The sequence below is a fragment of the Hypomesus transpacificus genome, chromosome 8 (assembly GCF_021917145.1).
Source record: "Hypomesus transpacificus isolate Combined female chromosome 8, fHypTra1, whole genome shotgun sequence".
NCBI lineage: Eukaryota > Metazoa > Chordata > Actinopteri > Osmeriformes > Osmeridae > Hypomesus > Hypomesus transpacificus.
Window position 1 is genome coordinate 4819032 of NC_061067.1, and position 18779 is coordinate 4837810.

Here is an 18779-nt window from a genome sequence, read left to right on the forward strand (position 1 = left end):
ATGTCTGTAATTTTTCCGGCATTTATTTTGTCACCTAAAAAAACTCGTGTTGCTCTTCCAACCGCTATAATGTGATGGGGTGGAGAAAACATAACCGCGATGTATTGGCTATTGAGTTTGTCTATCAAACTTGTCTCTTGAACGTTTCCGGGGCAACATAAGACGTTTTCCTTGTGCATCCGGCTGAAGCTTCAGTCAGTCGTGTGCAATCTCACAGTGTGGAATGCCAGTCAGCCAGCTAAGCTACCTAGCAAATGTGGCATTGAAAGACAGGCGAGCGGAGTGGCTGAATTGAGATAATATCGCGTAGGTTGAAACCGTTTAATGTTGTTGATAGTATAAGAGAATAGTAAGACTTTTCAAATCGATTCAAACTGGTTAATTTTACTGATCAAATTCAGATTCGTCACTCGGTTGCTACAAGCTAGCTAGCGGCGTTTTCTTTGAAAATGGCGGATGTTGCTACAACTGGCGGTGCGGAGAAGAGCCTGGATGATTTCTTTGCCAAGAGGGATAAAAAGAAGAAGAAAGAAAAGGGGAAGGGGAAAGAGACGGCAGCTGGGCCCACCCCAGTTGTCTTAAAAAAGAACAAAAAGGAAAAGGAGAAGTCAACGAAAAGTGAAAACCAAGATGCGCAGATTGAAAGGGTAATGTAACGTACCCGGTCGTGCTAGCTAGTTTAGCGAGCTAGGGCGTGGGCCTGGTTTAATTAAAATGTCATAGCTAGCCGGTAGATGTTTGTAATTTTTTTGACTCATCATTGTCGAGATACAATGGTATGAATGTGTAGATGCTTTTGCTAGCTACTTTCGTAAGCAAGTACTAAAAAGGTTTCCTTTGGGAAAGACTATGTGCACTCCAGCTGTTTACGGGTGATGTACATTTGCCTTTTCAGTTGACACATTTTTTAACGACGTGAATACGACGCATTTGGATGCTTTACTGTCAGAATTTTTAGAGGCTTTCAGGTAGTGAACCAGCGCTATATTCTGTGCCTTTGTCTTCAGGAGGACGAGGAGTGGAAAGAATTTGAGCAGAAAGAGGTGGATTACAGCGGCCTCCGACTGCAGGCCCTGCAGATAAGGTAAAATGGAGGGACATAGGGGAGGGCCACATTTGGCTATTTTTCGTTTTTGTACATATTTTATAACCTGCCGCCATGTCTGTGCCCCGTCACCTCCCCTGTGTGTCTGACACTTTCTCTGGTTGATGTGGCAGTGATGAGAAGGAGGAGGAGGAGTATGAAAGGGAGGAAGTTGGGGATGATGGAGAGATCATCCTGGTCAGTGGAGACAAATTTTCTGGACCTTGGAACAAATCTGGCTCAGCTCCAGCTGCTGTTGCCCCTGTGGGTATGTGAAGCCCCTTTCTCATCACTATAGAGATCATGGCCCATGTACTTTTAATGTTTTCTCAAATTCCTCAATATAACTCCAAGATATATTGTATCTGATATGTCAAGTCAATATGTATAATTTCACGAATGAATAGTCATTCTCTATTCACCGCCTGCAGAGGAAGTGGAAGTGCCTGAGTCCAAGCCTTCAGGAGTGTACCGCCCCCCAGGGGCCAGGCTGACCACCAACAAGCGAGGCCCCACCCAAGGCCCCCCTGAGATCTTCAGCGACACGCAGTTTCCCTCCCTGGGTGCAACCTCTAAGCACATGGAGACTCGCAAGTAGGTGTCTAGACGGCACCTGTGAAGCCGGCACAGATGTTGACGTGGTTTTATAAATATCGGTTGACACATGTGTTGATGCACACGTGTTTTGTTTGCAGGGATAGAGAAATGGAGAAGACCTTCGAGGTGGTGAAGCACAAGACCCGCGGCCGAGAGGAGGGGGGGAGTGCTTCTATGCAACAGCTGCAGCTTGACAACCAGTATGCCATCCTGGGGGCCAAGTAAGCCCCTCCCTCCCCACCCCCACCCCCCCTTCACATCCTGCGCGGTCCTGCCCAGTCCCCTCCCCTCTCCTTCCCCATCCCTTCCCTCCTGGAGGGAAACTGAAATACAGCTGTGGTGAACCAGACCCCTGTCGAAGCTGGTGCTACCACCACCACACTGAACATTCTGTCCCTTTTGACACCACAGAAAACAAACACACACACACACTCTACATTGACACACTCACCCAACACCCACAGGCATGCACACACATGATATTGATGCACCATACAAAACACACAAACATTTGGAAGGACTAAAGGATCGCAGCTAAAGGGGCTGTGGTTAAAGAAACAGATCGATTCTACCTAATACACCAATATGAACAGCACTGCAGCAGCAGCAACCGAGGACAACAAAGTTGTCTGTTGTGGATGGCAGTCAGAGCAGCAGTCGTGTGGTACGGCATCTCTGAACTTGTCAACTTGCTAAACTTTGATAAAGCCACAGAGGATCGATACCCGGCGAGGTGATGATTTTCCGAACTTCTGTTGAAATAGATATATTTTTTGCGAAGATCGTTATAATCCAGAACTGCACATGGTTTTTTGGGGTGTGTGTGCGCGTGTATTTGAGTTTCGGTTTGGGGCATGAGAGGAAAGTCGGGGACGGGGAGGGAGACTACCTCATTGGCAAAGCTGTGGCAGCCATTTTGTCTGAGCCTCAGCTTGAGTGAGGAGAGAAAGGGGAGGGGCTTCCATCTGAGCCTCAGCTTGAGTGAGGAGAGGAAGGGGGGGGGGGGGGTTCCATCTGGCCCTGCAGGCCAGCACCACCATGCTCTTACACCTAGACACTTGAAGACCCCTTGTTTTCCCTCAGTAATGAGATCTGTGGACAAGGAGTAAAGGCTGTGGTCCTCTATATAGAATAACTATTTAAAGTGGCCTTACTGTAAAGAGAAGCTGCTTTGTCCTCTGAAGAAAAGCCTGCTCGCACGCTGTCTTCACAGGCTGTTGGGCAGCCTGTGGATCTTGCCACTCTGAGAAAAACCTCAGTTCAACAAGAATGTAGTGCCGAGTTGTAGTTTGAACAGCTAACTGCCCGCAATTCATATCCACTGTTTTGACTTGCTACCCAAATTATGAATTCCCACCCCCCTCAATTTGGATTCTATAACATCAGAACACCAATTATTAAAGATCATTTCTAATCTGAAGTCATTCCTTTTGGTAAATGTGTTGACCTTCTGCATTGTTTGTTGGTGGCTGTTTTTCGACAGTGTTGCCACTGTTTTTCTGTTCTTGGAAAGGTGTAGTGTTGAAGTAATGTGGAGGGTAGACTTCAAATTGTTACATATAAAGACATAGCTACCTATTACAATTACCCAACTAATTGACACCATCTGAATTCCCCAAAGGAAATGTGATTTTGTTTAGCATAATTCTGATATAAAAGTATAGGCTTTCCCTTTACCCCCAATCTGTTGCATTGCTAATGTCCCCAAACTTGATTTATAAGCTTTGCACCACAAGACATCCTCTTTTCCCCACCTTGAAGGTTCCATCCATTGCTAAAGAGGCCTCAGCACTTACTGGTTTACCTGTGTTAGAGGAGGAAGCCTGTATGTTATTCTCATTTCTGGAGTGATTCAGTTTGTCTTTCCTGTTTGGCACCAAACCCACTGATGTACTCTATGGACACAAGATCTAGGCGCTGTACCAATTCTCTACAATGCATCTTTGCTTCCTCTCTGATCTTAAATGGCTGGATAGGTGGAAGTATGTGCCTCTACACAGCTGATACCAATCCTGTCTGATTGAAATCAGTGACTTTTCCAAGGAAAAGAGAATTTGAATGGTGCCATTCTAGGATCATATGGTTTGGATTAACTGTAGCATTTGTTCCCTAGGTGGAACCAAGTGTTAAGAGGGCAAGTTGTGTCTGTCAATGGCTATTCAGAATGACCCTGGATCTAGGCCTGTACATGCTACAGCCAACCCCTCTTATCACTGTAAAGTCATATGTTGATCGAGACAACGATGGCTAGCTGTCTGAAACATGTAGAAGATCTCAAGCAAAGTTCTTTCAAAATATTACGGAGTCTCATTTAAGGAGTGTCAGGGTTGGAGAATTAAAACATCTGGACGGACTGACCGGCCGGACCACTGGCTGGATGACTGAAAACACTTGTGAGATGTTTAACTCAAAATAAAGTTGATCCTTGTGATTGGGGTTTTGTCTGAGTCTTTAACTTCAAATCATTTCCATCCACATCCTACATCATTTACTATTTGGATATGGTATCAAACTTTCTTTTAAGCTCATGCAGTATGTTTAAATGCCTTGCTTTACCAGGATAGACTAATTAGTCTTCAAGCCAATATTTTAAACAACCTGTACTGCTGTCCCAACATTGATGTACTTTCTTAACTGCCTACACCTTAACTTGAAATATTTGTATGTCTGTTGTAAAGACTGTCTATAACCATGGAGAGCTGCTGCCATTAAATGTTCAGAACTTATCTACACTCATAGCAAACATCTCTGTTCATGGCTGAAAAACCATATCATTTACCTCTGCCACTTTTCACTAATCCCAACCTGGTTCAAGTTCAAATACCACACCAACAGCTAAATACATGTAGTCTTTTTATTTGAAGAAATGACAAGTATTGGTGGATTAATTCATGAGTCAGTTAAATAATACATTAATTAATGAAAGAACGAATGAAGTCAACTGGCTGGTTTCCGCTGGTGTGGTGGAATTTGGAGGTGTCATCTGGGGATAAGGAGAAGATGAAGTGTCAGAGGGCACTAGAAACGGCACACGCTCGTTGCTGCAGGGTTATTGCAACATACTTGATGCTAATTGGATGTGGCTTTAAGGGAGACTTGTGGGGGTGACTTGGGATAATAAACCGTGTATAAAAACATTCACTTTACAAACCTGATTTCCTGTAGTTTCCTCAGATCCAAACCCTGCATCATTTCCAAGTCCAATGTTCACTGAAATTAAGTGCTGGATAAAAGAAGTTAAGTCACTAGAACACCTACAGTAAAGACAATGTAAATCCCAGTTTGTTACCCAGTTTTTGTAATTAAATGTGACTTAAGCAAGACTTCAAACAATACTGTTACAGAATTTAATTTACAAAGCATAACGTTACAAATAATTTCTCTGATATCGCGGGATATAGCCAACTGAAGGCTATGTGTTTCTGTGATCTATTGCAGCACATCTACAATAACATTTGGAAATCTGTCCAGCTTTATCCTACTTGGTACAGCCAGAAGTGTGCACGTTAAAGCACTCACCATTGGAGACGGCGCATCTTTTGGCTCGAACCCCGCATCATTCTCAAGTGGTCGCCTGCTTCCTAACGGCCACTGGGGAACAGTAATAAAGTTGGCAAGAGGAGTTCTTAGACTACGTTAATTGAAATTAGAAAGTGGTAGAGATAACCTGGAAACCAGAGATGGCAAATGTACACACATCATTCACTCAAGTGGAAGTACAAATACCCATGTCTAAAAAAAAACATGTAAAAGTTGAAGTACTGACTACACTTTTTCACTCAAGTTAAGGTAAAGAAGTATGGATTCTGACATATACTTAAAAAGTAGTCATTAATACTACCCGTGTTAGTGTTTTAGTAAAAGGTGGTCAGAACATTTTTGAAGTACTTCTACCCCAAAAATATACTCAAGTATAGTAACAAAGTAATTCCCACCTCTGCAACAACAGTGTAATCACAGTGTTATTATAGTGCAACAACAGTGTAAAAACAGTGGAATGATAGTGTAATAACAGTGTAGAAAATGTGATGACAACATAACAGTGTAACGACAGTGTAAAGACTGTAAAAAGTGTAGTAACATAATTACAACAACAGTGTGATAATAGTATAACAACATCTCTGCTGAAAACGTAGGAGGACTTAAGCATTTCTCCTAACCAACTATAAAAACACACACAATTTGTATTTACCTTGTTTCAAAAAGGTCATTGACTGCACCGTTACACAACAATGTAAACATCAAAATACAGCAATGCTGACACTTTGTTAATCCATCCCATACTAAACCTACTGTTTCAATCGATTTAAATTGTAATAGAAAAGTATGAATAGTCGATTACAGGACACATTTAATTAGCACCTAATAAACTAGAATTTCTGCCGGGATAAAAAAAGTTAATTATAACTGTACTGTATTTTGCACAATTTAAAACAAGTTATCATTGAACCCTATATTGTGCCTTATGCAAGGCAGTTTTAAATTAAGTAAACAACTTCATTTCTTACCAAAGAAACCGGTTTTCCAGCTTCAACCAGAATGTGACCCAGCAGCAGACAGAACAGAAGTACACCTCTCATCTGGACCTGCATGACAGCCAATAGGCTAGTTCGTTCGAATCAGTGATTTCTGTTCATTAGGAAAGTCACATGGCTGGATCCATGGCCAATGGGCTTACGTTGTTTATGAGCAGGGATACCTTCAAACTGTCGTGAACAAAGTGCTGTTTGTTTAACCTAATGTTTTTACCAGAGAATGTCTAATAAAGAAACAGGCTCTGGTTTTTACCATGGTTTTTACCGTCTTCGTTACCGCAAATAGGGTTGGGCTGTCCGTCCGATTTTGTCTGACTGGCTGGCCATCCGATGTTCCTTTCGCTTTTAGGATCTTCAGATACGTTTACCGTTACCATGACAATGGAAATCAACAGGAGGAATGTGCAGCTTGGAAGTCGGCAATGTCGGTTTGATTTTAACCAGCCGATCCGAGTTTAAAACAAACATTATGCATTTTGTAAAAACAGGTAAGACTCCGTACTAATGCTGAATATGTTTATGTACATGACATAGGCCTGAAAACTGGCCTGTTTTACAATTTCAGACTAAGGTGCAATGAGTGCTCGCGGCAGTGAAGTGAGCGTTTTTGTTCGTACTAGACCGACGGCCAGCTTTGCTCAGGAGCTCATAGAATATCTACCGGATGGACAGGTATGCCTGTGACATTTATCATTTGGTCACCGTCAAAGTGATTTTCTTTATAAAGTGCTCAACAAGGCAATTCTGTTTACAGTAGGAAACCCTACTGGAGGTTGATGTCAAAGTCGTTTAACATTTCATGTATCACTTGCTGTTTACATACTTTATTGATTCTCACTGTACTTCATTGAAGCTGAACATGAAAAGTAAAAGCTAAATTAAAGCTATATTACATCCCTTCCCCAGACAGTGAATGTCCGCCAGAGAAAGGAGTCCAGGAAGGGGGTGGTGAACAACCAGCTGAACTCCTGGTCCTTCCGTTTGGATGGCGTCCTACATGACGTGTCACAGGAGGATGTGTATGCCCGTGTGGGGCGAGGGGTAGTGCTCAGGGCGCTGCAGGGGTACAACGGTAGATGATCTAGCTCCAGCATGCCCTCTTTTTAGCTGCCCATGATTACACTATTGGCTTGTCAAGGGGATATTTCGTTCTCTTGCTCTTCCAGGAACTGTGATGTGTTTTGGCCAGACGGGAGCAGGGAAGACGTACACCATGACAGGAGCCACAGAGAATTACAGTCAGAGAGGGATTATACCCAGAGCCCTACAGGAGGTAACATACTCCAGGCCAGGAATCACCCCCCCCCCCCCCCCCCTTTCCACCTGAATCTCTTCCCTGGATCTCTAACCTTTTCTCCACGTATCTCACCTGGCCTCCTGTTCAAACTGCAGGTGTTCCGGGAGGTGGAGCAGCGTTCCGACCACACCTTCAACGTGCACCTGTCCTTCCTGGAGATCTACAACGAGACCCTGGTGGACCTGCTGTCCTCTGTACGGGGATGCCCAGGCCCAGGTCCAGGGGGCATGGCTGTGGTGGAGGAGTCTGGAGGGAGCGTGGTCGTTAAGGGGCTGTCCCTGCACCTAGTCCACAGTGAAGTAGAAGCCCTCAACCTGCTTTTTGAGGTATGCACTTTGATACAAATCAAATACTATTTGAAAGATAAAAAACAAATTCAAAAGGTGTTTGATACCGTTACTTGGGAATCTCTCTTTAGCTGATAGCTCTGTGTCTTATCAATGCTGTTCAGGAGGATTTCAGCTAGTGCTGGCTAGATTTACCGGCTGACAGTACTATTGCTGTCTGTCTACACACAGGGAGAAATGAACCGCATCATTGGAGCTCACAGCCTCAACAGAAACTCCTCCAGATCTCACTGCATCCTTACAGTGCACATTGAGGTGTCATCCCACTCGTAACACGCACATACACACACTCTCAGCATTCACATGGGACAGTAAGGTTTCATTTGCCATCATTTAATTTGCAGTCATTCAGAAAGACATTCATTCGGGATGTGCCTGAATTGTGTGCTTGTTGTTTTACAGTCTCATTCCCGCACTCTGTCTGATGCTAAATACGTGACCTCCAAGCTGAACTTGGTGGACCTAGCAGGCTCAGAGAGACTGGGCAAGACAAGGGTTAGTCCTGAAGAACCAGACCTGCTTACAAGGCCATACCGTACAGGAGTATGACCCTGTACGGTATCTACCTGGCACAACATGAGACAATCTCTCACATCACTTGCCGAGGTTGCCAGGTACTGTGCATAACCCCCCTTGTGGAAACCTGGTTCTGTGTCCCTTATGTGGTCCAGTCAGAGGGCCAGGTGCTGAAGGAGGCCATGTACATCAACAAGTCCCTGTCATTCCTGGAGCAGGCCATCCTGGCTCTGGCAGACCGGAGGAGAGACCACGTGCCCTTCAGACAGACCAAACTCACCCACGCCCTCAAGGACTCACTGGGTGAGCCTCCCAAGGAAGATGGGAAGGGTTATCTGTAGAATACCTGTTGGCTGATGACTTGCTCAGTATATCTGTAAAGAAACTACAGTCTCATGCATCATGTGACATAGAACACACGTGTGTGTGGTGTGTATTGAGTGATGTTGAGTGAGCAGCTTTGTCGTCTCCAGGTGGGAACTGCAACACAGTTCTGGTGGCCAACATCTACGGAGAGGCCACTCAGATAGAGGAGACCGTGAGTGTACTGTTTACTGGTGCCATGGAAACACATTTCAGATCTGGAGTTGACCTTACTGTAAACCACTGTCCTGCCATGGCTCTCTTCCAGCTGTCCACCTTGCGGTTCGCCAGCCGTATGAAGCGTGTCAGAACCGATCCGGCCCTTAACGAGCACATCAACCCGGTGGTGAGACCCAAACGCCCTCGTCCGGAACACAGCTTGCATGTCAACACGGGTGTGATTGTGACTTTGATGTGATAGTGAGTGATCTGCTGTGTGATGGGATGTGATGGGTGTGTAGCTGCAGGTGCTGAAGCTGCAGAAGGAGATCCAGCTGCTGAAACAGCAGCTGTCTATTCACGACACCCTGGTGAGGCTGGGTCTTAAGTCTCTAAGCTTTATCTGAAGTGAAGTCTGACCTTCAGTAACATGAGTAATATGCCTAATCTACTTATAACATATTTTATTCATCCTTTTGGGGAAATTGCATTTGTTGGTTAGGGTTAGTTTAACACGAGTGCTGTAAGGGTAGACATGGAGGCTCCTCATTACCATGACCATGTTTGAGTGTACTAGGAGACACACATCCAACTGCTTACTCTGGTTCAGTATCCTGTGACACTTGATCAGGACGACAAGTGCTGTGTGACATCATGACTCGTGTGTGTGTGTGTGTGTGTCTATCACCAGGCCAACCGCACAGGCATGTCGTACGAGACGCTGTCCGAGACCCAGGTGGCAGAGATTCAGAGCCAGGTTCAGAGATACCTGGAGGGAAGCCTGGAAGAGATCAACGTGAGAACATCCCCTCTCTCTCTTTGTTCTCGTTCCCTAGTGTAATGTTAAAGTGTGGAATACAAGTGTAGTGGTGTGTAATACAAACACAGTAATAATGAATGCAGTTAGGCTGGTGAGAGTGTTCCTGGCCATGTTCTTACATGTGTATTCCTGCTCTCCTCTCATCTGTCTGCTGATTGGTGTTCCTCCTCAGATTGTCAATATCAGACAGATCCAGGAGGTATTTGCTCAGTTCAAGGTGGCCATACAGTGAGTCAACATATCTTTCATTAGGCACACATCCCTAATGTCTCAGCAATGAAGAAAGCCTGTCCATCTCATAGTTGAACAAAATTTGCATGGATGTTGAATCCTAACAAATGTTAATAAGCAGCTAAGTTTAGAGTTTTATAACTCTAAAATCCCAAAATATTGTGCTGAAAATATGTACAAAACAAACCATCCCAATCTAAGGTGGTAAAATGCTATGTGTGTGAGTCGTGGTGGTGCTGTGTTGTGTTGGGCAGGCAGCAGGAGCAGCGTGTGAGGAGCCAGCTGGGTGAGACCTACAGCCTAGTGGAAAAGACCCAGAGTTCCTCTGGAACTCCAGCTGCCAAGGTCAGCTCAGGTCCACCCTGACATCACCCCATCATCCTGCAAGGCCATTTAACTTGACACTGTCTGAACACCTGCAAGCCTTGCATACCTTACCCACAAATTTGACGTTGAAGCATAGGGTTTGACGATAAACGTTGTTTAGGAGAGCCTGATTTGACTGCTGCTGTGATGTTGCAGCTGCAGGCCCCCAAAAGCATGGTGGGAGAGGTGGACGGCTGTGGGTTTGGGGTCGGCATGGCTGCCCCCTCAGAGAGGCATGTCCGCCCCGTGTCCCCTGACAGGACCAGAACCAGGAAGGCCAAGGAGCTGGTCAGGTCAGTGTTCAGCTCCAGTCCACTAAGGCTGCAGAAAAACACAGCCCCAGTCATGTCACTGACTGGACACTTCAGCATCATAACCCCTCACCCTGTTATCTGTGCGCCTGTCCAGCCATGGTAAGAAGGACCCAGGACCAGGCAGGCCAGCGGAGGATGTGTCCGGGCCACCCAGCCAGAGGGAGCCTGAGGTGTACGAGCTGGAGACCCAGGATCCCCTGGTGCTACTCCCCGGTCCCAGGGAGCCCCCCAGGCCTGAGTAAAGACACCCCCACCCACCCACCCATAATATGGAGCTCTTTTATAGTGCATGTTGTCCATTAAGCTATCATTTGGTATTATTTTTTATTTTTATCAAAGCTTGTCTGGTGACTCAACCAAGAGTCTAAAAATTAATTTACCTTTTATCATTTTTTTTAAATAAGTCGAAGAGCAAAAATATGGCTGTAAGAAGATCCTTCATCCAGACTTGAACTCAAGACCCCTCACACAATAGTCCACATCCTTAACCACTGAGCTATCAGGGATCATAACCGCCACTCAACATTTAAATTTGACATTGAACTATCTACTTGTAACAACCTGCAGAGTTGGGGTGTCAGAAAACCAGATGAAAGCAGGCCTCCTCTGTTAGCTCACTGGGTTGGCGCACATGCTCTGAATGCTGGGGCAGTACTGCAACAGCCTGGGTTCAAATCCAGCCATCACACTATTCCGTATTTTTTATTTTTATGGAATCGAATCGTGAGTTGCCAAAAGATTCCCACCCCTTCTGTTAGGTACAGATTCTTGATTGCAATGACAAGCCCTATATCATGCAGTGTTTTGGGTTGTTGTACAGTATTCCACTTCACTGCTGTCTAATATGCTGTCTTTGCTCTTAGTTCCCCTCCCAGTAAGACTGAGGCATTTGAGGACTTCAAGGCGGAGCGCGGCAGTGAGATAAACCGCATTCTGAAGGAGAACAAGGCGGTCCTGCTGGAGCGGCGGGCCCGCCTCCGAGAGCTCACCGACGCCATCAACACGGTCAAAACAGAGATAGACCACACCAGCTCCGCCCTGCAGCAGTGGAGGGAGAGGAGGCAGAGCCAGGGTAGGACACGACACGTCTGTGTGTGTGTATGTGTCAAACAGAGTAGATCAGATCAAGGATGTGTGTCAAACAGAGTAGATCAGATCAAGGATGTGTGTGTGTAGGTCAGTTTGTGAGTGCGCAGGGGGAGCTGGTGCTGGAGGAGGAGGAGCTGGTGCTGGTCATGCGTCTGCAGGAGCTGAAGTCCCAGTACCGGCTGCTGTACGAGGAACAGCGCAGCACCAAGGCTGAGGTCAGCTACTGCCACCACCTGGTGGACCAGTGTAGGGCACGCCTACTGACCGGTGAGCATCCAAACCCTGACCCCGCTAGGTATGTACCTGAGCTAACATACCGTGAACCAAGACTGACTAATTGTTTTGTGTGTGTGGGGGCAGAGTTTGAGAGCTGGTACAATGAGTCCTTCCTGCTCCCAGAGGAGGTCCAGGCCATGCTAAGGACCGGGGGAACAATCCGACCTGGACTCATACCCCTGGACAAGGCACTGGCTCTGGTGGGTCAGGATCCATAGACAGAGGCCTGACAAGGAGCCACCATGTTAAAGCATCCTTTTTAACCTGATACTCTGTATTACAATACATAAACCATAGCTGTAATCAATTAATCTACACTCAGAGAATAAAACAGGCTCCAGATGAAAGTGAACCAAATGGATAGTTTTAAGTTATCTAACCGTCTGTTGTTGTGGTACTCATGGTTCCTAAAGAGGAGTATAATCTAATTCTACAGCTGTTGTGGTTGTCATGGTTCCCCAGGAAGAGGATGAGCAGGTGCGTTGTGAGCGTGTGAGGTCTGAGCGGCTGGCCGACAGCCCCAGCGCCGTCTCCTTCTACAGCGCTCACATGAGGTCGCTTCAGCGGGTGCGTCTCTCCTTCTCACACACAGTGTATGCACTATATAAAAGGATAAATAATGTTGGAACTGTAGGCATGTACAGTAAAGTGCAGGCTGCCAAGACAATCCAGAGCTCCGGAGTGGTGACGTGTGTGTTTGATGGATGTTCCAGCAGAGGAGCGTGGGCAGGGCCATGCCTCAGACTGCCTCCCAGAAGAAAAGCCCCAGAGACTCTGGCCGCACCAGACTTCCTGCCATCCTCACCATCATGTGACTGGAAGAACCAAGCATGCGACATCTGCCCCCCATGGTCCACCAGCACCATGGTGGCACACCTAATGTGGCCTCAATAAAGACCCAAGATGTTGGTGAATCAGCGTGTGTGTGTGTGTGTGTGTGTGTGTGTGTGTGTGTGTGTGTGTGTGTGTGTAGAGTAGCTCAGAGGAGGGTTTTCTGTGTCAGATGTATCCTCTTTTTAACTGTCCCACGAAAAGCACAAACACACACAATGCAATGAATCAGCTTGTTAAATGAAAAGTAAACTTTTATTATTCCTGAACCACAAAATAGACTTCTTTGGTTGTACAAATTCACTAGTTACAGTCTTGGTTGAGCTCTCTGACCTCTGACCCAAGCACTCATGTCCTCTGATTCATTTGAACTCCCCCCCTCCCCCCCACCATCCCTCTCTCCCCATGAGAAGAGAATAACCCAAAAAGAAAAGTTCAAACAGATGCTCCTTTAAAAATGTAGTGAATCCCACTTGTGGGATGATTTACCTACGGCGAGTAAAAAAAAGAAAAGAAAACAAAGATATTTCACCCAATCGCAGATGTTACCATCAAACTGAATTTCAGTCAGCGAGAGCTACATGGAAAGCTATGATTAGCATTAAACTGACACAAATGCTACTCCTGTTACTGTCATGATTCTCCAACGAAGCAGTCGGGTGCACAGATCACACTGAGCGGGAGAAAAGCTGAGGAAAGTTTTAGAATGATCAGAAAAAGGTTGAATTTCTCTCGAGATTTATCTCCCTGTCTTTAGCCACCCCAGACACCTAGCAACACTACAGCTCGACCCAGGGACACGCTGGCTTGGTTTCAACCCAAACTTTTGCTTTCCTTTTTGTTCTGTATTTGTACATTATTCACACTGTAATAAAGGATCGTTTTGTTTTTTTCAGTGGCGTCAGATTTAAATTAACTAAAAACAGATCATTAAAAATTGAAAATAACAAAAGAAACACCTGCTACCTTCACAAGCTAACCTGGGACCTCCCAGTTAGGAGATATGAGTGAAGTTCACATTGACGAGAAACGTCACAACTAAAGGCAGAGAAAGTACCGTATAAATGGAGAGAAAAAAGGCATTATGGCCGACATGTTCCCATAGTTAAGTAGAAAAGAGTAGTAGAGAGAGAAGAGGTTGTAGATGTGTGCGTGTGTGGCTAAATAGACTTGATGTTCCAAACAATACCAGGCCAATCCAAGTATGGGATGTTGTTGAAAGTGTGTTTATATACTGTGTGTATGTCTACCAGATAGTCTCTCCAGTGTGGTCAAGCAACTGTAGGGTCCTGACTAAACAGTGTGACCCCCCAGTCTGGTCCAGGGAGACTTGATCACCTGCTCTACCACTCCACCTGCTCTCTATTCTGTCACTGAGGGATTTCATAGTGAATAGAATCAAAATCAAATAGGCTACAGCCGATATGTTTTTGCAAATGAATCGTTTTTAAAGCCTTTTGTGTCCTCAACAATATTGCCTTAATTTCATTACAGTGAATACAATGATATGAATCACTCTGTGGCATTCTGGCTGGAATAAATACAGGTAATGGCCAGGAGTCAATGGATTTGAGTAACACATTAAAAGCAAAATAAATTATTTAAAAAGAATACAGTTTTAAAAAGGCTATGCAGTTGCAGTGCAGTAGATATGTAGTGTTTCAAACGTCCTGCTCGCTCCAGACTGTGAAGGTAGCAGATTCCTCTCTCCTAATATGTACACCTCCCTCTCGAAGCCCTCTAAAAACCCTGACATTTAGAATCTATTCTCTTAAAAACTTCCAAAATATCATCTGAAAAGTTAGTATTACAGCTACAATTCTATCTTTTTTTCTTCTCTCCCATTCTGGACATTTTCATTTTTTTTCTATCTTTTTTTTTTTAACAGCAAAATCAAAAGATGGCGAAAAAATACAAACATATCAGTCGCCTGTTAATATAATTCAGCTTCTAAAACGCAAACTGAAGATTGAACCAAGTTGGAGAATGGCCTTGAAGCATCACACCAGCTCCTGTTCCTAACCCTTCATCCTGGCATCACAGCTTTACGCCATCTAATCCCCACACTGTAAAGGGAAGACTGGCACACAGGATATGACTGGGTGTGTATGTGGGGATTATCATCATTGTATTCTCTATGGTGGTTGCACATTCACCTCCCAAATTGTGTGTTGCAGTGAATGATCACTGTCTCCTGTGTGTGTGTGTGTGCCTCAGTGTGTGTGTGTGTGTGGTGTTATGTGGGCACGGCAGTCTCCAGGCTGCGGCGGCCTTGTCTCAGCTTGCGTTTGTTGCTGTAGAGCGCCATCTCCTCCAGGGCTGAGCTGGCAGGCAGAGCTGGGAGCTCCTCAGCCTCGGGGTTCAGGGTGGGCACTGTGGAGGACACAGGGAGAGACCAGCTGTTAGCACCACACACACACACACCTAGTCTGAGCAGCACACACACACATTGACCCTCATATTCTCCTGTATTGCCATGGCTGTGGGGAGGAAGAGGTAGCTCGCTCTGAGGGAGATACAAGGAGAAGTTTGCAAAGCTAATCTTCCCGGCAACAGGCGGTTGGCTGATGGGAAAGAGGGAGTTTGGTGTTGAAAAGGCACAGTCACCTGCAACAGAAAGTCAACACCCCCGCAGCTACAGACCAGATCAACCAGCTGGTACCAAGTATCTAATCACACAAAACTACACCTAGGAAATGCTCTACACAAACTGCACTGTAAAGGATTAGGGTCAGTTTTAGTCAGTTACATTTCCACTCCTAGATCGGACTCAAATGTGCCGGTATCATGCTCACAGCACACTACAATGTTAACATGTTTGCATCAACGACTACATTATTGTTGATATTACGATATATATATGATTTTTTTTTTACGTAAAAGGCTCTGGATAAGAGCGTCTGCTAAAAGGAGTCAACCAATCAGATCCGACTGACCCCAAACCTTTCCATTCCTTGTTTTAGTCAGTGATTTCATGCAGGCTCTGGAGCGAGGTCAGCAGCAGGACATGCCTGACACACACAGGCACACAGGGAGCAGCTTGTCTGAACCAGCCACCTGACACTGGAAGCAGGCCAAGCAGCAAGCCTAGACAACAAGACCCCTGTCCCCAGACTGGAGACAGACTAGGGGGCGTCCCAAACCAGAAAAGGAATCCCCTCCCCCAGTCAGCTCCTCTGGTTCTCTCCTCCTCACAGATCAGTGGAGGTCAGGTTCACACAGGGTGGTGCATCTCAGACACCACCACCAGGATATCCAGTCACCTCGGATCAATGAGAGGGAGTGAACGAGGTTACAGGAGAGGAGACTGTTTTTCTGTGATGGAACACACGTCCTACTCTATCAAGCTTAAGGGGAGAGAGAGTGCTACAAACGGAATATCAGACTACAGTTTTGTCAAACTGGACTAGAGGGTTAGAGCGAAAAAGTGAACACACACACACCATATGTCACACACACACACACTCAGCCCAAGGTGCTCGCACACGCACACACAAACACACGGTGTGTGAATCCTACCAAGAAGTGGTTGTTATCCCAGGTAGTCACCTGAATCAGAGGGATAGATATGGTCAAGGATTCTGGCATATTATGGGCCAACTCACCACCACCTTCTCTGGACATTGGAAAAATGTTACGTTGTGGGTTTTCATTATGTCACGACCGCAATATGACGTTGTTGATAACTTTGTTGGGTTTGTCTACATACAACATCACATTGTTTATGCCCAAGGACCACCTAGTGTAGCTCGGTAGCTATAATGAGACACAGTCAGAGTTTACAGCTAAGGACAGTTCTGCAGCTACTAACCCACCTACTCCCCAACAGCTGACTCACTTTCCCTGGTTCAAAGTCTGATGTAATCCAGAGGGTTTTTGGGTGAGGGCAGACAGGCAGGCAGACAGGAGTTTGTCCACTCACCTGGGTTGCTGGAGCCATCGTCAATAAACTGGATGTCATCGACAGCGTCTGGGGACTGGAAGAGAAGGAGTAGAGAGTAAGGGCCTGGGGAGGTTAGGTTGGGGAAGGGGATGTGGGGCCCACCTTTAGTCCCAGGGGCACCTTCGCCATGGGGTGGGGGCAGAGGCACCTTCACCATGGGTGGGGGCAGAGGCACCTTCACCATGGGGTGGGGGCAGAGGCACCTTCACCATGGGGTGGGGGCAGAGGCACCTTCACCATGGGTGGGGGCAGAGGCACCTTCACCATGGGGTGGGGGCAGAGGCACCTTCACCATGGGGTGGGGGCAGAGGCACCTTCACCATGGGTGGGGGCAGAGGCACCTTCACCATGGGTGGGGGCAGAGGCACCTTCACCATGGGGTGGGGGCAGAGGCACCTTCACCATGGGGTGGGGGCAGAGGCACTGGCAGGAGGAGGGTGCATGGGGCTGAAGACTTGGGCCAAACATTACTTACCAATGCTGTGAAATATTTGGGGTGCACATGATTTCCCTGACCCGGCACGATGGAACCAACCGATCAGTCCCAATGGTGAGGAAAATCAAACGCACCTCAATCACTTAAGTAACAGACCCAGGTCTGGTCCCCCTAACCCGCTTGCCAGAGTTCCACAACAGAAAACCGCTCTCTTTTACGAGGGGTTAAGATCCCACTACAGACCCCCTGTAGTCTTCCCCTGGGGGCTGAGTTAGGGCTGGGAGGTTAGGGGCAGGAGTCAAGTGAATCCATCAGATCCAGGAGGAGGGGAGGGAGGGAGGTCCCACAAACCAGACAACCAGGGGGCAAGTGGGTGTAGAAGATGCAGAATAAACAGTTTCAACACCATCACAAGGAACCAGTTACAGACACAGAACAGAGAGAATCACAGCTCCAACACAAACATCCCACAAAACCCTAACTCTGTAGTTTCCCCAGATACCAAGCCCAAATTCCGTCTACTCCAGATGCCGTTTTGTTTCAGAAGAGACTGTCTGTGAAACTGATCCACAGATTAGACCAGGGCTCTCCAACCCTGTTCCAGGAGAGCTAATCGCTTTGGCTCCAAACCCAATGGAAACAAACCAGGATTTGGCTCATCCACCAACTCAGGTGTGCTTCAGTAGAATTGGTAATATGCACCTACATTGGAAGGGCAGTAAGTCTCCAGGAACTGGGTTGAGGAACCTTGGACTACACAGTACTGTTCAACATACCAAGAAAAAGCATTGAACTGCTTGCCCCCCCTCCCTCCCTCCCTCCCCACCAAGGCTGAGGGACGTACAGACAACCACAAAAGCTTGACCAGGAACCACAACCACTGAAGGACAAGCTGCCCCTGCTGCACCATCACCACAGGGACCCCTGCTTCCCTGCCGTCCTCCCCACAAGAACATGCAACATGTCTAGAACATGCCTGTCACGTGTGCAAGTACGTATGGGAACATGCTCCATGTGTTTGGACTATTCTCTACGCTGGTCAGGCGGGGGAATCCCACCCAGGTTAGTGTTATCGATCAGGTTGATCCTCATTGGTCAGTACTCTGAGCAGCTTGAGCTGAGATCCACGCAGCCTCTAGTTAGCTCGAAACCTTCCTGGCCGATGCAGAACCCATGATGGGACATACAACATGGGGGCCTGGCTGTTCTCTGACCTGCTGGAGCTCACGGAGTGCATAGAGGAGGAAGCGTCAGATGAGTCACAGGCCAGGCCCGTTCAAAAACCTCCCTTCAAATGACCTCTCCAGTCTCTTGCTGCAGCACTAGATCGAGGAGGCCGGTTTATAACGTCTCTGAGGCTTCCATGTTTAGACCTTCCTTGCTGACGACTATGCGGGTCAGGACAGAGGCAGCAGGCCAGAGGAGTCAGAGCAGCAGACAGCCCCGCAGTGTTCAGACCTTCTGAGAGAGGGTGGGACTCAGTGGGCTTCCTGGAAGCTGATAGGTTAGAGGGCTGAAATCCCTTGGTTGTGGTTGGTGAGTGAGTGAGAGGGTGTGATTGGTCAGTGTTGGGGA

General features: G+C 46.6%; 3 protein-coding genes and 1 long non-coding RNA gene across 4 annotated transcripts in view; 2 read left to right on the forward strand and 2 right to left on the reverse strand.

Moving 5' to 3' along the window:
• Positions 1-175: 175 nt before the first annotated feature.
• cdv3 (carnitine deficiency-associated gene expressed in ventricle 3) lies at positions 176-4112 on the forward strand. Its single transcript, XM_047024401.1, has 5 exons — positions 176-647; positions 1008-1084; positions 1219-1352; positions 1516-1678; positions 1780-4112. Exons 1-5 carry the CDS (start codon positions 450-452, stop codon positions 1904-1906), a joined length of 699 nt encoding a protein of 232 aa, XP_046880357.1. The 5' UTR covers positions 176-449; the 3' UTR covers positions 1907-4112.
• A 409-nt stretch (positions 4113-4521) lies between these two features.
• Positions 4522-6278, reverse strand: LOC124470503. The gene is made up of 4 exons (XR_006956409.1): positions 6190-6278; positions 5201-5272; positions 4833-4904; positions 4522-4664 (listed from the first exon to the last, which is right to left on the reverse strand). It is a non-coding gene; the product is annotated as an uncharacterized LOC124470503 (long non-coding RNA).
• A 335-nt stretch (positions 6279-6613) lies between these two features.
• kif9 (kinesin family member 9) lies at positions 6614-12966 on the forward strand. Its single transcript, XM_047024314.1, has 21 exons — positions 6614-6704; positions 6782-6888; positions 7123-7288; positions 7383-7489; positions 7609-7839; positions 8032-8115; positions 8263-8355; positions 8532-8679; positions 8850-8914; positions 9008-9085; positions 9201-9269; positions 9590-9694; positions 9891-9946; positions 10204-10294; positions 10472-10608; positions 10724-10867; positions 11493-11701; positions 11806-11985; positions 12079-12194; positions 12457-12561; positions 12708-12966. The coding sequence occupies exons 2-21, from the start codon at positions 6793-6795 to the stop codon at positions 12807-12809; spliced, it is 2382 nt and encodes a 793-aa protein (XP_046880270.1). The 5' UTR covers positions 6614-6704; positions 6782-6792; the 3' UTR covers positions 12810-12966.
• An 85-nt stretch (positions 12967-13051) lies between these two features.
• Positions 13052-18779, reverse strand: part of scrib (scribble planar cell polarity protein) — a 60360-nt gene continuing 54632 nt past the window's right edge. Inside the window, 2 exon segments of the mRNA XM_047024278.1 lie at positions 13052-15198; positions 16748-16802. Coding sequence (XP_046880234.1) covers positions 15062-15198; positions 16748-16802 — 192 coding nt within the window. The 3' untranslated portion in view covers positions 13052-15061.

Coding starts and splice junctions, on each gene's coding strand:
- cdv3 (XM_047024401.1), top strand. CDS start 450: ATGGCGGATGTTGCTACAACTGGCGGTGCGGAGAAGAGCCTGGATGAT. Junction 648..1,007: donor AAGATGCGCAGATTGAAAGG/GTAATGTAACGT, acceptor CTTTGTCTTCAG/GAGGACGAGGAGTGGAAAGA. Junction 1,353..1,515: donor AGCTGCTGTTGCCCCTGTGG/GTATGTGAAGCC, acceptor CACCGCCTGCAG/AGGAAGTGGAAGTGCCTGAG.
- kif9 (XM_047024314.1), top strand. CDS start 6,793: ATGAGTGCTCGCGGCAGTGAAGTGAGCGTTTTTGTTCGTACTAGACCG. Junction 7,289..7,382: donor GGCGCTGCAGGGGTACAACG/GTAGATGATCTA, acceptor TTGCTCTTCCAG/GAACTGTGATGTGTTTTGGC. Junction 9,270..9,589: donor TGTCTATTCACGACACCCTG/GTGAGGCTGGGT, acceptor GTCTATCACCAG/GCCAACCGCACAGGCATGTC.